Genomic DNA, 17781 nt, shown 5'->3' on the forward strand with positions numbered 1-17781 from the left:
CACCCCTAGTCGCCAAGCAACCTGTGTATATGAATCTGTCCAATTATGTTGTTCTTCCAATCTCTTCCAGACTTCCATGTTGCACGTGCTCCATGTCTGAAATACATGTGGAAGAGAAGGATAAAAGAAAAATCATAACCGTTCATCTCTCTAAAGTCATAAACGTTCATCTCTCTAAAGTGGAAGGTAGATAGAGTTCCCACCTTGAAGACAGATAGGTTTTCCGCGCGCGAGCCGAGGCGGCCGGGCCACGTTAATGAACGGGCCGGGAGGAGGAGAATTCTTCGGCGGCAGCCCAGTGCGGATCCAGCCCAACCCAGCATACATTCTAGAGCCGGCCTACCGCGGGTGTACGTGGCGCCACCTCTCCTGCGACGTGTCCGGCGGCCAAGAGGCGTCGCCGTCACGGCGCCACCTCCCATGGCCTCGCTGTCCGCCGTGCTGCTGCAGCGCTCCTCCTCGCGCGCCCGAGAATATTTACAGCTCCAGCGCACCGCCGGCGGCACAGTTGCGCTGCATTTGGAGAGGCTGCACCTGCACTGGTGGTGGTGTTGCTGACTTGCTGTTGCAGCGGCGGCGGCGGCGGCGGGAGGTTTGGCGCGAGAGCGGCGCACGGTATGGCGGCATCAGGGAAGGGGAACAGCCAAAACGGCGTCGTGACCGGCGGCGTGGAGGACGCCTACGGCGAGGACCGCGCCACCGAGGACCAGCCGGTCACGCCGTGGGCCGTCTGCGTCGCAAGGTATGTGCGGCTTGTCTTCTGTTCATCCTGTCAAGTATCGTCTGATTCTACTGTGAATGATAAGATCATAAGAAGACCGCGGCTGAAGTTGAGGCATTCCTTTCTTCGATCTATTATATATCCATTTCAACATGTCATACGAAAATCATTGAGTAATCTGACCACTTGACTTTATAAACAAGTGGAGAGTAATCTAACCAACTTGGACGAAATTATACTCGTATTCCAATTTTTTCTTTCATGACGATTCTTATATATATATATATATATATATATATATATATATATATATATATATATATATATATATATATATATATATATATATATATAGATTGTGATGTTTCGTTATTACCGGGGTTCAGCGGTCACTCCCTGCTGAGGGATCCAAGGCACAACAAGGGGCTCTCCTTCACGGAGAAAGAGCGGGACGCACACTACCTGAGAGGATTGTTGCCCCCGGTAGTGCTATCACAGGATCTTCAGGTCTGCTGCTTTCTCCTCCTTGTGTGCCTTTGCACTTTTGGCAGTTGACGAGTTATCTGAAGCCCGTGCATCCCCCGCAGGAGAAGAGGCTGCTGCAGAATGTTCGCCAGTTCGAGGTCCCGTTGCAGCGTTACATGGCCTTAATGGACCTTCAGGTAAGCTCATCTACTTCTCCTTTGTATTCACAATATAAGTTGCAGGCATACAATCGTTTCGATCGTTAGTTCTTTCTTTCTGCTGTCCATGTTGCACGTGTTTTCTTTTTCCCATGATGCATGTGTTTTCCAGGAGAGAAATGAGAGACTATTTTACAAGCTCCTGATCGACAATGTGGAAGAATTGCTTCCTGTTGTGTATACACCAACCGTGGGGGAGGCTTGCCAGAAGTATGGGTCGATCTTCAGACGACCCCAGGGTTTATACATCAGCCTCAAAGAGAAGTGGGTCATCTTCCTCCTTTCACAAAGTAGTTGCTGGTGAATGCTGGGAGTTTTAAAGCCTTAGTGGTGCTTATGAGATATTTTTTCATGCTAGGGGGAGGATATTGGAGGTATTGAGGAATTGGCCAGAGAAGAGTATTCAAGTTATTGTCGTTACTGATGGTGAGAGAATTTTAGGCCTGGGAGATCTAGGCTGCCAGGTTAGTTTTAGTTCAGGCATTCTTGCTTTGTCGGGGACCATTTGTGCTTCTGGATTTTTGACAAGCACATAGTTTGTTGCTCTGATAATTTTCGTTATGTGAAATATGTATAGGGCATGGGAATTCCTGTGGGGAAACTTGCACTGTATACTGCACTTGGAGGTGTCCGGCCATCCGCTGTGAGTAGTTTACCTGTAAATAGACCATTCCCAATATTTAGCAGCATGATGTGATGTTCTCCCATTTTGTGTCCTAGTGCTTGCCTATCACCATTGATGTGGGAACAAATAATGAAGATCTACTAAAGGATGAGTTCTACATTGGATTAAAGCAAAGAAGAGCAACTGGCCAGGTTCCATGCTCCTAGCACTGGCTAGGCTTGTTCAATTATTATGAATGATGTTTACCTGAATAATTGTTGGTCTTGATTCGTGATCTGCATTGTTAGGAATACTCTGAACTTCTGGATGAGTTCATGACAGAAGTTAGGCAGAACTATGGACAGAAGGTTCTTGTCCAGGTCAGGAAAATTGTCGAAGATAAATTATTTGTCACTTATTTAACTGTATGATACCCACTTTTTTCTAAAAATTGGTTTGGGTTTACAGTTTGAGGACTTCGCGAATCACAATGCATTTACACTTCTTGAGAAGTACAGGGCAAACCATCTTGTATTTAATGATGATATCCAGGTAATCATATTAGATAATTGTTTCTTTATCTTACTGCTCCTATAAGAGGCTGTTGAATTTGTTCTAGACAGCGGTTGTAACTCTGAGACTATTATATTCACAGGGAACTGCTGCGGTAGTACTTGCAGGGCTTATTGCTGCTCTGAAGTCTGTTGGTGGCACTCTAGCCGATCATGCATTCCTGTTCTTTGGTGCAGGAGTGGTAATTGGTCTTTGTTTGCAATCATAGAGGGCGAATTCTAATAATCATAGACCGCTTAAATATGTGGAATGAGCCCACATGATATATTGCTTACTTGTCTTTACATTACATTCACACGAAACTTGATAGTCGAAAGAAGATTGTTAGGGATTTAAGGCTGATTGAGGCCTTGAGGGACTGATACACTATCAGTTCCCTTCGGTTCTTCTTTACAATAGTCACGTTCTAATGATCTCCTCCTGTATCCTGGGGATATGATTGTATCAGAAATCCTCCTGTACTTGATGGTTTTTTGCATTCCAAAATCATGATTTTTCTTGTTGCAAGATTGTTAATACTTTGATGTAGAACATCAATACATAAACTAATAAAGTGGTATAGAATTAACTCGGATTTGTTACAACTCGGAAATACTAATGTCCATGTCGTTTGACTTTACTGTTCAATAGAAAATTGTAATTTAAATACCTGTTTTTCTGTTCTTGCAGGCTGGTACAGGCATCGCTGAACTAGTTGCTCTGGAGATATCCAGACAGGTAGTAACTTGTTAAGTTCGCCATTACTGGAAGAATTTGCTGACGACCATTTTCTTAGATTAAGGAAAAGTTCCAGCCTTGAACATTTGTAAGTGAATGTCTATAGCCATTTGCTGACGACCATAGTGGTGATTTATTTCAGGGAAAGGTCTCAGTAGAAGAGGCTCGGCAAAAGATCTGGCTTGTTGATTCAAAGGTAAGATTATGATGTGCCCTTTCTCTTATTTTTTTGGTAATTACAGATAAAGAGGTTTGTTGTTTGTTGCAGGGACTGATTGTGGCCTCACGTAATGAGACTCTTCAGCCATTCAAGAAACGATACGCACATGAGCATGAACCTGTTAAGGATCTCTTGGGCGCTGTCAAGGTGCAAGGCTAAACCGAATGGGATACAAATAATCTTCATTGTGGAATTTCATGGTTCATAAATCCTTTACCCGTTCTTCAGGCCATTAGACCAACCGCGCTAATAGGATCAGCTGGTGTGGGTCGAAGTTTCACAAAAGAGGTGATTGAGGCTATGTCCTCCGTTAATGAGGTAAATCTTAATATCACTGTGCTATCTAGGTTCTTTTGTATTGTACAGTTCAGTACTTTTAATTATCTCCAACGAAACGCAGAGACCCATCATCCTTGCTCTATCAAACCCGACATCACAGTCTGAATGTACTGCTGAAGAGGCATATACATGGAGTCAGGCAGTGTTTCATGCACAGCTTTCATCTTTCCACGTAAGTATATTGTAATCAGATGATACATGTATATCCAGGGCCGTGCGATATTTGGGAGTGGTAGCCCGTTTGACCCGGTGAAGTATAACGACAAGCTGTTTGTGCCTGCCCAGGTCTGAAACATTGCCTTGTGCATAAATGAAGTTCCCAAGTTTTCGACAGTTTGAAATTGTGACCTTTACATTGAACTATATATACCAGGCAAACAATGCATACATTTTCCCGGGGTTTGGTCTAGGTGTGGTGATCTCAGGAGCGGTCCGGGTGACAGATGATATGGTCCTTGCTGCTGGTAAACACAATCTTCTATAGCTCAAGAGGGATCATTCGCGTCTCGACATGCATATTGAATTGTTGATACTAATTCTGCACCCTTTTTCACCATATCATACAGCTGAAGGACTAGCTGACCAGGTAACCCCCGAGCATATTGACAAAGGCCTCATCTACCCACCCTTTTCCATCATCAGGAAGATATCAGCCAACATCGCTGCCCGTGTTGCTGCAAAAGCCTACAACCTCGGTATCTTAGGCTGTTTCCGCTACAATTGAAACTTTAGCAACATGGGACGACAGTTGTAAGCTGTTCCGTTCTGCTGCTTTTGTGTGCAGGGTTGGCTAGCCAGCTCCCTCGCCCAAAGGACCTGGTGAATTACGCTGAGAGCTGCATGTACACCCCCTATTTACCGATCTTACAGATGAAGGACAATAATGCTGAGTTGCAGACATTGGACGAACTCTGTACGACTCCACTCGAAGAACTGCGTATGCCTATTACCGTATCAACTATTGTTGAGCCACTATGCTTCCCTGTTATCATCGTGTAAAATGTCTGGCAAAGTTCGGTAGTAAATAGCCCATCCAGCTTGTTCATATGTTCAGTAGTCGTGTAACAACTATTGTTGAGCCACTATGCTTCCTTGTGATCATCGTGTAAAATGTCTGGCAAAGTTCGGTAGTAAATAGCCCATCCAGCTTGTTCATATGTTCAGTAGTCGTGTAATGAAGTTCATGGGGCTGTACAACATATTTCTACGAAGCATATGAATATGAGAGCGTATGTGACATGAGTTGGTAATGCAGTTTTCGCGTAGCAGGTGTATACTTACATATGGATGGATAGTGAAGTTACGCATAACGTAGTGAAGTTTCGCATAACGCGCTGTTGCATCACCACCGCCTTCTCGCAGCACGTTGAGGTTCTTTCATATACAAAATCTGCAGGACATTGTTCGGGTCACTTCTTCATTCTATCAACTCTCTGATATAAGCATGGATGACAATGAAGCCAGCAACAAGTATAACAAAGCTACCATCTGGATGACTGGATCCCTTTTGCTATTGCCAAAATTTCGCCACAAGTATAACAAAACTAGCTGCTACTTGCTGCTGCCACAACCCATGAAATATGCACAGCACTGTAAAATATGCACTCCCACAAGTAGCATGGTTTCTTTACAACTCTTTCCTTTCGCAATCCAACTTTTTTTTTTGCTGAAAACTCTTTCCCTTTGTATTTGTAGGAAGTAGCAGGGCAAATTGCATCTTGCAATGAAGAGAGGGCAGAAGTACTTGGGTTGCTGCAAGCCACTGTCACGAAAGTCATACATGGATGATCTGATCTGATCTGATCAGACCTGTCTTGACTCTTGATTGCGTATCATCAGAAATTTGGGAGGTGCGTATCCCCCAGAAAGATTTTGGATGCAGGTTCTTCTTGTCAGCTCTGAACAGCCAGCCTATGTTGGACTCGCAGGAAGCACACAGTGCAATCGTCCATGTGTATCTGCAACAAAAAAAAAAAAGAACTTAACCAGTGTACGCAAATTTCGGAAAACCAGCTGAAAAAATGTTATACCCTGGAAACCAGCTGTGAATTTTGGACGGGTCACCACGCAGTGCAAGGTTTGTGACACTGTGTACTGTAATCAACTCTTTCACAGAACTGTAAGAACCAATAGCGTCGGAGCTGGATATCATCACCATGTCGCTTCGTCTTGCAATAGAAGTCTAAAACAAGAAATGAACTTGTCATGTCTCACATTAATAAAAGTTATGCTAAAATTATTTCATCTTTTACAGGTGGTATCACCAGGACCATTGCAGATACAACTAGATGAGATGCCAACAATACATGGTTCCTATGCTGTTTCCAAAAGTCAACTCTCCGGTGGGTTTTAGCCATTGAGGGAGGCAATAAGTTTTCTTCCCTAAATGGATAAGTTAACAATCTTTATGACCCGCAAAATCTGGACAAACTTAATTTCATTTTATGCCATCATTATGCATGTTGCAGCAAGCCAACAAGAACTCTTAAAGCTGGCTGCAACTGCAGATCATAGGAATGTAAACTCACAAATCTTAACCATGCGGCCAGAATTGAAGAAATGAAGAACAGGGCACCATCTAGAATGGGAAAATAAACCTTTTTTTAAATTAAAATAAACTAGTACGATCAGAACTTCAGCAGAGTAACTAATTCAAAAAATAGTAAACAATTACCAGACAAATTCTGCATCGTATGATATTGAAAGCTTTGAGAAGCTGAATCTCTCGCTGTAGTCGATATGAGATTCCATCAATCTCAAGTAATTCTTGCCTTAGAGATAATGAGATCGGAAGATTGCTTCCAATGTAAAAGGACAAATGATTCGGCTTTTTCACATGATCATCCATGCAAGGGTTTACAATAACCTGTCTCCACAAATCTGCCATAAACAAATTGTAAGGTTACACATACAGCACACTTAAAAAGTTAGCCTACCAGATTCATATGTTTGTGTTGGACATTATGGAAAGGAATATTATGCAGTTAGAAATAAATGGATGTGGAATAACATAGATTCAGTTCATGCTAAAAAGGAAGTGGAGAAATAATTCAGTACCTGCAGCTCTCCTAGCAAGTGAATACGGATCATACATTTCATAAGCCCAGCGAGGCCAAAATGACAATGGAGCCTGTGATGCCATCTTTGTGGTATAGCCACTCCAGTAGTGTCTCCGTTGTTCGGTATTTTCCTTGCTTACTCCCAAAAAGGATGTGGAGCAGAGATCATCCTCATCTCCTGTGTTTGTATGCTTATCTGGCTCGCTGCACCCATCAGAATCATGGCGCCAACAGGACTGTTCATGTATGGGATCTTCATCTTCATTTGAGGATTCATCCAAACTACCACACGCCAACAAGCCTGAAAGGTATACTCTTTTATCTTTTACTGAGTGATCACTTGAAGAGCTAGTGGGTGATAGAGATACCCCATCTATTTCAGAATCCACGTGATCAAGTTGTTTAGAACATGACACATACACACTAGGGACTGATGAATCACATTGCCTGAAACCATTACTTGCAGCTAACTGTCCAAAAGCATCTCTTGGAGTTCTTTGAGGTGTATCTTCTTCAATAATGTGGACTTCACCCCATGGCTGTAAAGTATGAACATGAAAAATGTCATAAAATTATGTTCTCTTCCCTCTGTTTCAGGGAACAACGGACTTCTTTTATTCAACTATAGACTTACTACTCCATCGATGTCCAACCAATGGCGTGCAAGACGAAATCGCTGCTGACCCCGAGAGAAAACACATGATGAACCATCATCCAACTGTTGAATTTCCTGTATCTGTTTAAGGAAAATAAACAGTTTACAGGTAAATAAAATAGTTTGGGAGAGAAATAAATAAGAACTTGCACTGATGCGTAGTTTATAACTTATACGGGTCCTATTGATTTTAATATTGAAGAAATATGTAAACGAATTTAATTTAACAAAGAAGAGTCAATTTCAGAGAGACTGGCAGCATGAAAATGACATTTGTGTTCCAAGATGTTGTGTATCATCAATTGATCAATGTACAAGACCAGAAATCAGTTCGCATGTTATTCCAGACTATATTCAACCATAGCTCCTCAGAAGTTTTAAAAAAACACTGTAGTTAACTATAGCCACAGATTCCATAAGGATATTATCCAGTAAAAAAATGCTCAAATCCCATGGCAATCCATCAATTCATTTTAATGGCTTGATGTATGTCTTTTAGATTGCATTAATATTCATATATTTATTTACAAATGAAGTATAGATCAGGGACAAAGCTGGAACCAAAATGACACTGATGCCCTACTTTAACATACTTGCAGCAACATACATAATCAACTTATTTTAGCATGAGCAACTTTAGGTGCACATATTGTCAAAATGAGTCAACTGCAACCTAAATTCCGTTTTTGACCGTGCTGCATATGCACCACCCTAAGTCCCTAACCCTGTGTAGGGTTTTACCCCTGGTTTAGAGTTTAGACTTTAGTATCATTACAGAAGTCTTTCTCTTTTTTTTTTGGTTCCTAGAAAGTTCACGCATATATTCATCTAAAATGATTTATCACAACCTTATATAAGAAGATAATCTAATCTATTTAGAAACTCTCAAGAAAGAGGAAGACCAGTAGACCACAGGTAGTCAGGTAGACATGTGACTAATAATAATCAAATAGCTTATATTGGTGTCTGTGTCAAAAGAATTGCCACATATGGCTCCAGAGTCTACACTGAAATAGCTTGTATGAAAAAAGAAATCACACCTCTGCTGTTGTTCCGACAGAAGCAATAGTATGATGTCCATCATTTGCACTTCGATAAGCATGAACCTGGCATTGGATCATTGTCAATTATAAATACAAATGTAAAAAGGCGTCACAACAAGGAGAGGTGGCACTCACCACACCTATCATGCATGGAGCATCAACATGATTGACAGCCTTGTCAATAGCTTCTGCTAATCTAGGCTGAATTACTCGAAGAGGTAGGAAAGCTTCAGGAAACAAAACAACACCTGCAAAGGTTTCATGCCATAACATTTAATATAACTCCACTATGTTAAACATGTATACAACTATACATCACTAATATGTGATAGCCCCACTCAGGTAAAAGGGACAGTACAGGTGCCCATTTCTGGAGATAGTTTTATGAGATGATGACCACTAGTTATGTAGTCAATATTAGGCCTGTTTGGAAAGGATGACAGGATGACCGACTTCAAAATGCATTGTCCGTATAGCCAGATTGATTATTGGGGTAAGTTTTGTCATACACTGCATGGTCTACAAGAAACAGGGAAGTTACCTTGAAGATAAAGCATCGGCAAATTGAGGACTCTGTCGCAATCCAAGAAAGTAAATTTGCCTCGGGTACCATCAACCTTTGCTTCTGGCAAAGTAACCAGATTTTTTACACATTGAGTCCAGGATTATGAAGTACAATAAGAATAGCACAAATATTCACCAAGATAGGTGTTAGCTTGCAAGGAAACCATAGATGTGTCAACTGTTAGCTCCTCAGAAGTGCTAATCCCTCCATCTCTATGAGTATTTCTGCAATAAAAGAATTTGAAGAAGAAGAAGAAAAGAATAAAACAAGAATCCTCACAAACACTGGGTGGCAACAAACTAATCCAATTTATTTTTACCAATGAACTGAATACAGAGTGTGGGAAAATTTCATGGACCATTAGTACTTTTAACAGGCGCATAGAATTAGAGTAGATAGTGATCTGAATATGACAAACATGTGCGCACCATGTGTTGCTACCTCATCACTCCATCGTTCCATTGGGAACCACCAAGCACAAGTCGACTACATCAGCAAATTTGTGATGACAGTAACACTTGAAGCTGAAAAGATTTGGAGCAATCGAACACCCAATACTAAGTATTCGAGAAGAAAAAACACCCAATACTAAACATTGGCTATGAGTGTCGAGAGATCACTATTTATCTCCGGTTTAACTCTAGAATGGATATTATTCTATGCTCGAGGCTGTCTTTACCGTTTACTATGTTCTTAACTTTGCAAAATTTCCCCAAACCTAATCTCCACCTCCTCAGAATTCAGAGTGTAATGTAACTTCAGAAATACTAAAACTATCAGTTATAGAACTATATTATTATCACCACTAAAGCCCGCTCTCGCAAGGAATGGTAAGAAAAGGGCGAGGGTCAGGGGTGGGCTCGGACCTGAGGAAAGTGTCAACGGAGGAGGAGGAGGTGGAGCCGTCGTCGTCGACCTCCTCGACCTGGAGCTCCTCCATGTCCAGCTCGAGGATCTGCTCCATCTGCCTCCGCTCCCTCTCCAGGATCCAGTCCGGTTCCGCCATTTCGCCGCCGCCGCAGACCGCACAGTTGAGGTGCAGGTTGTGGGGATATGGCGGCGGCGTTACTTCTCAGTTCTGTTCGGTCCCGTTCCTGTCCTGCCCGCTGCGTGAGCCGTGTGCCGGTGGCTGGTGCGGTCGGCGGCCGTGAGCCGTCGCAACGGGCGTGCCGCGTGCGAGCTAGGCGCGCGGGCTGTGGTGGACTAGTGGTCATCATCGTTACAGGGCGCCGGCCGTGCAGTGCGACCAAATGGGAATGAATGAATTAGCACCAATCTATTTCTACAAATCGATTTTTAGCACTACATAGATACAGCTGATTGGATCATCACACAGCATCACCTGTTCCTAATCATTACATGCCCCCGTTTCTACAAATCGATTTTTAGCATTGCGTAGATACAACTGATTGGATCATTACATAGCATCAGCTGTTCCTAATCATTACTTGCTTGAGCGGTAATAAAAATTTCTATACCTCCATCATAAAAATTTCATCATTTTTTTTGCGGATATAAATTTTTTTTATCATAATAGGACTATGAATTAATTACAAGAAATATATTTCTAAAATTATAATAATAATTTTATACTAAAGTATACCATATTATATATTTATCGTATAGATATACATATATGTCGTCTAACAAAATTAAATTATTATTTTATGATTTTTTGATTTACTATGGTTTTTAAAATTTGAGCTAAAATAAACATATAAAAGCAGAAAAGGAGAAAATCCACCGAGGACAAACATATGAAATTGGGTGTCAGACCGATTGTTTCATTATTCAGAGAGAGGAAAATGTCATCTCAAAATCTTTTTTTTAGGGAATCTCAAAATCTAAGAAGATAAAAAGAACTTTTTCTTTTCTCCCCAATGACCCAAGCCTTGGGCCGGCCTTCCAAGCCCACACATGAATACAAGGCCCGGTGCAAAAATACACACGGCCCGCCCTCCTTCCCATCCATCCATCTCGCCGCCCGCCCGCCCGCCCGCGCCTGGTCAGTGGTCAGTGCCTCAGTGGTCGCCCCCACGGCCCACCCCCGGCTCTCCCCACCTCGCCGCGGCGACGCACCGCCAGCACAACCTACCAAATCCGCCGCGGCCAGCGCCGCCGCCGCGGTCCCTCTCATCCTGCGCGGCTGCGCCCCACTAGGTAACTCACTAACGACTTCACCCTCTGCCGCCGGCATTACCTCCTGCGTCACTTTGCGCTCCCGCCGCCCTTTTCCCCCGCGCTCCCTCTCGCCGTCTTTTCCCCAACTTACCCGCTCGGCATCCCCCGATGCGAAACCTGCGGCTGACCTCCGGCTCACGTCGCGCCGCGCGGGGAGATCGGGGCAGGTGCACTCATCCGGACGGGGAGGTTGCTGTCCGGGAATCAACGTGTCGGTCTCTGCTCTCTCGATTGGTCGGTACCCCGCAGGCCCGCACCTTTCCTCCCCCCCCCCACCCCCCCCCCCCCCCCCCCGCTCCCTACCGATGCCGCTAGGAGGGAATCGGTTCTTCTGAGGTGACACCAAACCAATCAGGGGGAGCATGACGGCTAAGACCGTGTGATCTTTGTTTTCTAGTACTCGGATGAAAAAGATCACTCCAACTTTAGGTGCTGGTTAAGCTTCTAGTGCTCGATTCTAGCGTCTACACATCATGCATGGATAGGAGTAGCTTGCGTGTACAACTTCAAGATCTGGAGGAGTGACTTTCAGTGAGTGGGGTACTGAGCTGCAAAAGATCATACTGTATTTGATGACTGTCTATCGTGCATCTTGAAAGCTTGGTGAATGTTTGTTTGGTTAGTATTTTAGTGAACCCAGGTCATATCCTCACGGCCTCACCTCAAAAAACTTACCTCTGAATGCAGTTGAGCAACAGAAGAGGACATATTTTGATTTTGTAATTGTAACTAAATTTTGAAAGGAGACAATTTGTCAAGTTGGTGCTTTCTAGGTGCAAATAGAAGGCATACTAATGTGCCAAAAAGCAATTGAGCTTACACATCAAACAGAACATAGAAAGCATCTAGGTTTCTTTTTGAAGCAGTGTGGATGATAAATCCATAAAGTTGCTTTTGGGGGTACTGCACACATCCAGTTCATGTTGTGCTTTGCATATGCTACTTTTAGGTTGTGGAAAGTGGGTTCTCAATGCTATAAAGGAATTGCTGTGTGCCGACAATGTGGGCATGCACAAGCCATAGAACACAGATAACCTTGATTTGTGGAAATCGAATGTTATAGCTCGAGAAGTGTTTACAAGGAAAGATGAGAGTACAAAAGGTTAAATTAGAAATCTTTGTTTTGTCAAATGAATTTGTTGTATATCATCTTGATTTACGAATAACATATAGAGCTCAAAAAGTTTTTGGATATTTATTGGAGGAACCTTGTGTACTATCATTTTTCCACATACGGAAGGACAATGAATCAAAATTTGATTTGTGGCAGAAGGACAAATGTGCGTCAAGAATGGCCACCAAGGGAAGGAGACACCATCATAAGAATGAACAGTGTGACTTGAGACTTTGTGAATATTGAAGCACCATTCGGGGAAGGTAGTGACTGAATAGCTTGCGTATAGACAAAGTTTGCAGTTTCTTCATCTGTGGCGATGGCAATGACCCGTCCAGCATTTTCTTTTTGCCGGTATCCATTTCCTGTATAGGCTTTCTGTTTGTTTCGAATTTCTGATCCATGCCATATTCCTATCAAGTTGTGATGTTGACTGGGGATGAAGAGCAATCATCGGATCAATCATTGAATGAATCTATTTTACCCCTTTTGCAAAAGGTTGTTGGTTTTGCCACGTTGTCCAATGCTCCGAGAGAACATTGGCCTGTGACAATTTGATCGAACTGTTGAGGTATGTTTCTTTGTCCTGCTTTTCTTTGGCTGAGGCTCAAAGTTAGCATCTTGGGCCTATTCTAATTCGCCATCGTTCTCCCAGATTTTATCACCGCATTATGTTTGAACTTTGTGGGGCACAAAAAGATATCTTGTTCCATCTTTCCCAAATTGTCTGATTACATTCTATCCTGCAATTTTTGTGTAATCTTAGGATGTTGTTTAAAAGCATGCAGTAGTATTCTCATGCCCACAAAACAGCTAAGAGGTAGCAGTATAAGGTAAATATAGTGATGTGAAGTAATCTGACTAGCTAAGAGATAGCAGCATAACGTAAATGTACTGATGTGAAGTAATCTGAATTTCTTAAAAGGATTACCCAGTAAATGACAGTTTGGTGATGATTAGCACAGAATGAGAGCATTGTTTTACTCTCAACTGAATGCCTCTGTTTTCACATGCAAGTTCAGAAAATTGAGTGTACTAAATCTTTTCAATACCTGCAAGGAGTTAGGAAAAGCTTCCATCTTCATAATTCTCTAAGTCTGGAGGCTGGTCGCAATGAAAGCTTAAACTGTTTTTCTGTTGTGAATTTGAAGTAAGTTAGTTTGCTTTAGCTTAACTGACTTCATGATTATCCCATGTTTAAATAAAAAAGTTGACATCTATGACTCTGGTAGACTGGTAGTGGAAAAAGTTTAAACTGTTAGTTTTTTGCGATTTCATGTTAACAATGGGCACTTTTCAAATGATAGGATTGCCCCATGCTTGATTAATTTACAATAGTTGCTTCTTTTCTGATCTGATCACTATGCCTGGGACTACACCTGTAGTAGTAGTATATGCCAATTTTTTCTTTTAGCAATCCAGCATGAGAAAAATTTGCAGTAGAGGGGTGGTAAAGGGTCTCAAATTTTAGCCTAGATGATCTAAGGGCTGGGCTCAAAAAGGGCTGGGCTCTTATCTTATACAATTTCGAGCTAAAAATATATAAGGGCCAAGTTGCATTATGATTTATGAAGAGAGCACTAGGGCCATGATCCATTACCACTCCTAGGCCACTGTATTAGGTCTGAACTTCCACTATACAGTCAAGTGTGTTCAAGTGTAATATAAATGCAGTCTCGTATCCTGTTCTATGTAAACCTGCAGAAAATCATATTGCTGAGCTAATCTTGTGATCTTTGTGGATCATGTTTGTTATGGAAATAGTCCTGATGCCATGGATCAGATTTCGAAAATGCAGGAGAACTGCGTTTGAAGAGAGAATAAAATACAAAGTAGGGGTCACAAGGATCCCCAGAAAACAACCCACACCCACTCACACACATATAAAGTTGTTACGTGCTCACCATTCACTGGAGGAAAAAACGACCAGAGCACCTATTTTGGACTAAAATTCCAGGTTAAGCAAACTCGACAGAAATTGTTGCAAGTGCATGGGCTCCAGCTGAGCAGCAAAGGATGCTCCAATTTGCTACTCATTGCAGAGCCAAAGAAGCACTAGGATTAGCACCATCGAAGACGCACTCATTCCGGTGTTTCTAGATCTCCCAAGCAACCAGGATAACCAATGAATTGAATCCCTAGCGCATTTCCTTAGGAATGTTTTTGAGAGCCAAACACAACCAGCTTGAAAATTGAGTAACTGAAGGCTGTGGTGCTACTGTAACCAGCCCCAACCTCTGTAAGATTTTTGTCCAAACTTGGCAGGCAAACATGCAAGAGACCAGTAAGTGCTGAATTGATTCTTCATCCTGGTCACAAAGAGGGCACCTAGCTGGATGAGGCAGCCCACGCCTTTGGTGGTCCAACAACGATCCTTGACAGCAAGCCAAATGAAAGTCATGAAACAGATTAACTCTCTCTGTTTGTAGAGTACTAAACTAATCTTGACTCTTGATAAAGCCTAAGCTCCCTTAAATGCTTTCTTCGTGATTGCTGTACACGAGCATGTCTCTGATCAAAAAGAAATACATGCTACAAGAATCTGCATCTATTCAAGTCACTCTCCAGAATGTGGATAGCTAGTGCACACCGTGGCAATCAAATCGCCTGTGCACGCAAGATGCTAACATTTGCTATCCAGAAATTGGAATATCTAGAGCTTCACTTATGTTTGGTGGGTGAATAGTAACGGACTCCTCGACTATATAAGCATACAGCGCGCTCGACTTTCTATATCCGTAGTTCCCATCTGTTATACTGTGTTGTGACTTGTGAAGTGTGTTCCTATCTATATCATCTTTGCCTTGCCACCTTTTTCCTAGTTCATTCATACAAATGGATTATTCTAATTTGCGACGCCAAGCTGCATCCATGAAAAAGTCTCTCTTTGATCAGGCATGTATTCTGATTCTTTTTATCATCACTATATCTTAATGTTTTTCCAAGGATACTAGAAATTTGATCTTAATTCTTCCTATGTATATACATGCCCGCTTTTGATCCCATTCATGGCAGCGACAGTTTTACTGTTTTTTTTCATGTTTTCTTTGATATATCACTTAGAAGGGCGGGCCTGGTGCAGCGGTAGAGCCTACCGTCTGTAACCGGAAGATCCCGGGTTCGAGCCCCAGCCTCTGCACATTTGTGTGGGTAAGGCTTGGGGCTTAAAAACAACCCTTCCCCAGACCCCGCACAGTGCGGGAAGCCTACGGCACTGGGTACGCCCTTTGATATATCACTTGCTGATTCAGTAACCTGTATTTCACTGACAGGGGTACCTAGATGAGCAATTTTGTCAGGTGGAAGACTTGCAGGATGAAGCTAGTCCTAATTTTGCTGAAGAGGTCGTTACTTTGTTTTTCAAGGACTCTGCCAGGCTAATATCCAACATTGAGCAAGCACTGTAAGTACTAAGTAGTGAAACTTACTTAATCAGGGAGAAGGATTTTCTGATGAAAAAGAAAGAGGACAAATGATGCAGGTAGTAATGCTGTACTTGACTAATTGAAACTTTGTGGCACTGCAGGGAAAAATATCCCAAAGATTTCAACAAGTGGGATGCATACATGCAACAACTAAAAGGCAGCTGCTCCAGGTAGATCCAGAGTTTTACCTGGATATATTTTTTTCACTTGCATATGCTGCATGGTGCACGACTGATTCAGTACCGCACACATAGCTTTTCCCTTATTGTTTCATGACTAATGAGAACCAACAAGATTATAGAGTATAACTGAATATCCTGCAAAGCTGACATCATCCATTAAACAAACGTGCGCTCTTAATTTCTTGTCATCACCTGCTGCATACTTCATCTTCTTTTAAAAAGGTGAAAAATCTGAAACATCCCAAATGAATGCCTCACAAATGAAATCTCCAGTATGCTAGATGCATGTAAACCAAAGTTCTTGAAGGCTTTATATGGTGGTCTGTCGTCCCAGAAAAAAAACTCGGTATTTTTTTGTTATGGGACCGAGATTAATGTTTCAATGCCAACCAAATGCGTAATATGTGTAGCCAGTGAACTTTTGTAAGCGTAGCGTGGTTCTGAATTCAGATGTAAGAAAGCATAATCCTGACGTCTAAACACATCATCATGGTTTTTATATATTGCGCATGTGTTTGACATTACAAAACTTGATGCAGCATTGGTGCTTCAAGGATGAAGAGTGAGTGCATGTCATTCAGGGATTATTGTGGGCAAGGAAATGTTGAAGGGTATCTCTCTTTTCCCTTCCTCATCCTGTTTGATGCTTTAGTTCTTTCAATCACTCGTTCCCCTTCTTCATCCTGTTCGATGCTTTAGTTCTTTCAGACTTTTGTCTCTTATCTGAAGAACCATTTCTTTTGGAGGTTTGATAAAGTTTTCCCTGAATTCTACCACTTTTTTGTTTGTATCCATGGAGATTTTCTCACAAGTCCTTTCCAAAATCCAAAAACAAAGATGACCTGCCCCCGTATTTGGTCCATGTAATAAGAACAGCTGTTGTTTTCCGTGTTTTGGTTTGCAGTTGTATGAAATCGTTCCAGAAAGTGAAGAGGGAGCATGGTGTCCTGAGGCAGAAACTAGAATCCTATTTTCAGGTAACCATTTCTCGACAAAATCTCATCCACTCTTCTGTAGCTTGTGCCATGATACATGATTCATGGCAGGTGAACATTATCGCTAGCATCTCAGTTTATGTTTATGTAAGCGCAGCTGCTACAACAAGCTGGCCCCACTGGAGCTGCCACCAGGCCTGCTATGTAAGAACGGAGCCTTGGCCCTTGCCATTCTACCAGTTGCAGTAAATGGAGTATGGCGCAAGAAGATTGCCTGGACATAGGTTTCCGGCCGCCACAACTATATGGCCCTGCTGCTCAGCGACTAGGGGCCAGCGTATATGAAAGGAAAACCAAACAAGAAGAGATGCTACGCATGTGGTATACCGAAATAAGAATAGATTGGCATTTCCAAAAAAAAAAAGACAGACGAAAAGAACAGACAGGGACGGAGGCTAAGAGATGAGAAACCTGTGTAAGTAGATACACGAAAGATGATACTAACATATAACGGTGGAATAAGACTACAAAGAGTATTGCGCTCTCTGTTTTTTTTCCCCTCTATAGTTCCTGCAAATTTTTGTCTGCCCCCATTTGTCATCCGGAGCGTTTCGGGTTATGTACTTATGTCACGGTTCGCGAGGACAGTCACAGAGACGTGAGGTTGCATTGATTGCATGGATCCTTTGCCTGAGGCTGAGCTCCAGGGGCAGTCCCAAAGACAGAGAGGAATGCCTGTGGCCTCACGACACGGGGCTTGTTTTG

At 42.4% G+C, this 17781-nt stretch overlaps 3 protein-coding genes across 15 annotated transcripts; 2 read left to right on the forward strand and 1 right to left on the reverse strand.

Moving 5' to 3' along the window:
* The first annotated feature begins 410 nt into the window (after nt 1–410).
* LOC120673278 (NADP-dependent malic enzyme-like) lies at nt 411–5111 on the forward strand. 2 transcript variants are annotated; one of them, XM_039954044.1, is made up of 19 exons: nt 411–742; nt 1108–1228; nt 1309–1383; nt 1517–1668; nt 1763–1868; nt 1982–2047; nt 2125–2220; nt 2317–2388; nt 2477–2560; nt 2664–2762; nt 3251–3298; nt 3441–3494; nt 3567–3665; nt 3747–3836; nt 3919–3996; nt 4068–4142; nt 4231–4321; nt 4430–4552; nt 4642–5111. In XM_039954044.1, the coding sequence occupies exons 1-19, from the start codon at nt 618–620 to the stop codon at nt 4854–4856; spliced, it is 1869 nt and encodes a 622-aa protein (XP_039809978.1). In that variant the 5' UTR covers nt 411–617; the 3' UTR covers nt 4857–5111. The 2 variants fall into 2 exon arrangements, with proteins under 2 accessions (XP_039809978.1, XP_039809977.1); XM_039954043.1 differs by having other exon boundaries at nt 413–742; nt 4424–4552; nt 4642–5107.
* Nucleotides 4946–10363, reverse strand: LOC120673279. 5 transcript variants are annotated; one of them, XM_039954047.1, is made up of 12 exons: nt 10046–10363; nt 9315–9403; nt 9156–9239; nt 8750–8862; nt 8612–8677; nt 7551–7652; nt 6915–7455; nt 6532–6737; nt 5888–6039; nt 5343–5815; nt 5139–5247; nt 4962–5061 (listed from the first exon to the last, which is right to left on the reverse strand). In XM_039954047.1, exons 1-10 carry the CDS (start codon nt 10183–10185, stop codon nt 5632–5634), a joined length of 1677 nt encoding a protein of 558 aa, XP_039809981.1. In that variant the 5' UTR covers nt 10186–10363; the 3' UTR covers nt 4962–5061; nt 5139–5247; nt 5343–5631. The 5 variants fall into 5 exon arrangements, with proteins under 5 accessions (XP_039809979.1, XP_039809981.1, XP_039809980.1 ...); XM_039954045.1 differs by having other exon boundaries at nt 4946–5061; nt 5139–5815; XM_039954046.1 differs by having other exon boundaries at nt 4962–5247.
* An 818-nt stretch (nt 10364–11181) lies between these two features.
* LOC120676880 (pseudo histidine-containing phosphotransfer protein 5-like) lies at nt 11182–17574 on the forward strand. 8 transcript variants are annotated; one of them, XM_039958212.1, is made up of 8 exons: nt 11182–11339; nt 12631–12737; nt 12848–15369; nt 15747–15877; nt 16001–16069; nt 16621–16692; nt 16986–17058; nt 17174–17574. In XM_039958212.1, exons 3-8 carry the CDS (start codon nt 15310–15312, stop codon nt 17222–17224), a joined length of 456 nt encoding a protein of 151 aa, XP_039814146.1. In that variant the 5' UTR covers nt 11182–11339; nt 12631–12737; nt 12848–15309; the 3' UTR covers nt 17225–17574. The 8 variants fall into 8 exon arrangements, with proteins under 8 accessions (XP_039814146.1, XP_039814147.1, XP_039814150.1 ...); XM_039958213.1 differs by having other exon boundaries at nt 12896–15369; XM_039958216.1 differs by having other exon boundaries at nt 12973–15369.
* Nucleotides 17575–17781: the final 207 nt, after the last annotated feature.

This window comes from Panicum virgatum, chromosome 5N, assembly GCF_016808335.1.
Source record: "Panicum virgatum strain AP13 chromosome 5N, P.virgatum_v5, whole genome shotgun sequence".
Lineage (NCBI taxonomy): Eukaryota > Viridiplantae > Streptophyta > Magnoliopsida > Poales > Poaceae > Panicum > Panicum virgatum.

Bases quoted from the DNA above. Each gene is read 5' to 3' on its own strand.
- LOC120673278 (XM_039954043.1), top strand. From the start codon at position 618: ATGGCGGCATCAGGGAAGGGGAACAGCCAAAACGGCGTCGTGACCGGC. The intron at 1,669-1,762 runs GTGGGTCATCTT...TTTTCATGCTAG, and splicing joins TACATCAGCCTCAAAGAGAA to GGGGAGGATATTGGAGGTAT. The intron at 2,389-2,476 runs GTCAGGAAAATT...TTGGGTTTACAG, and splicing joins GACAGAAGGTTCTTGTCCAG to TTTGAGGACTTCGCGAATCA.
- LOC120673279 (XM_039954045.1), bottom strand. From the start codon at position 10,185: ATGGCGGAACCGGACTGGATCCTGGAGAGGGAGCGGAGGCAGATGGAG. The intron at 9,404-10,045 runs GTCCGAGCCCAC...CTTTTATTGCAG, and splicing joins TCCGTTGACACTTTCCTCAG to AAATACTCATAGAGATGGAG. The intron at 6,738-6,914 runs GTACTGAATTAT...TGTTTATGGCAG, and splicing joins ACTTGCTAGGAGAGCTGCAG to ATTTGTGGAGACAGGTTATT.
- LOC120676880 (XM_039958210.1), top strand. From the start codon at position 15,310: ATGGATTATTCTAATTTGCGACGCCAAGCTGCATCCATGAAAAAGTCT. The intron at 15,878-16,000 runs GTAAGTACTAAG...GTGGCACTGCAG, and splicing joins TCCAACATTGAGCAAGCACT to GGAAAAATATCCCAAAGATT. The intron at 16,693-16,985 runs GTATCTCTCTTT...TTTGGTTTGCAG, and splicing joins GGGCAAGGAAATGTTGAAGG to TTGTATGAAATCGTTCCAGA.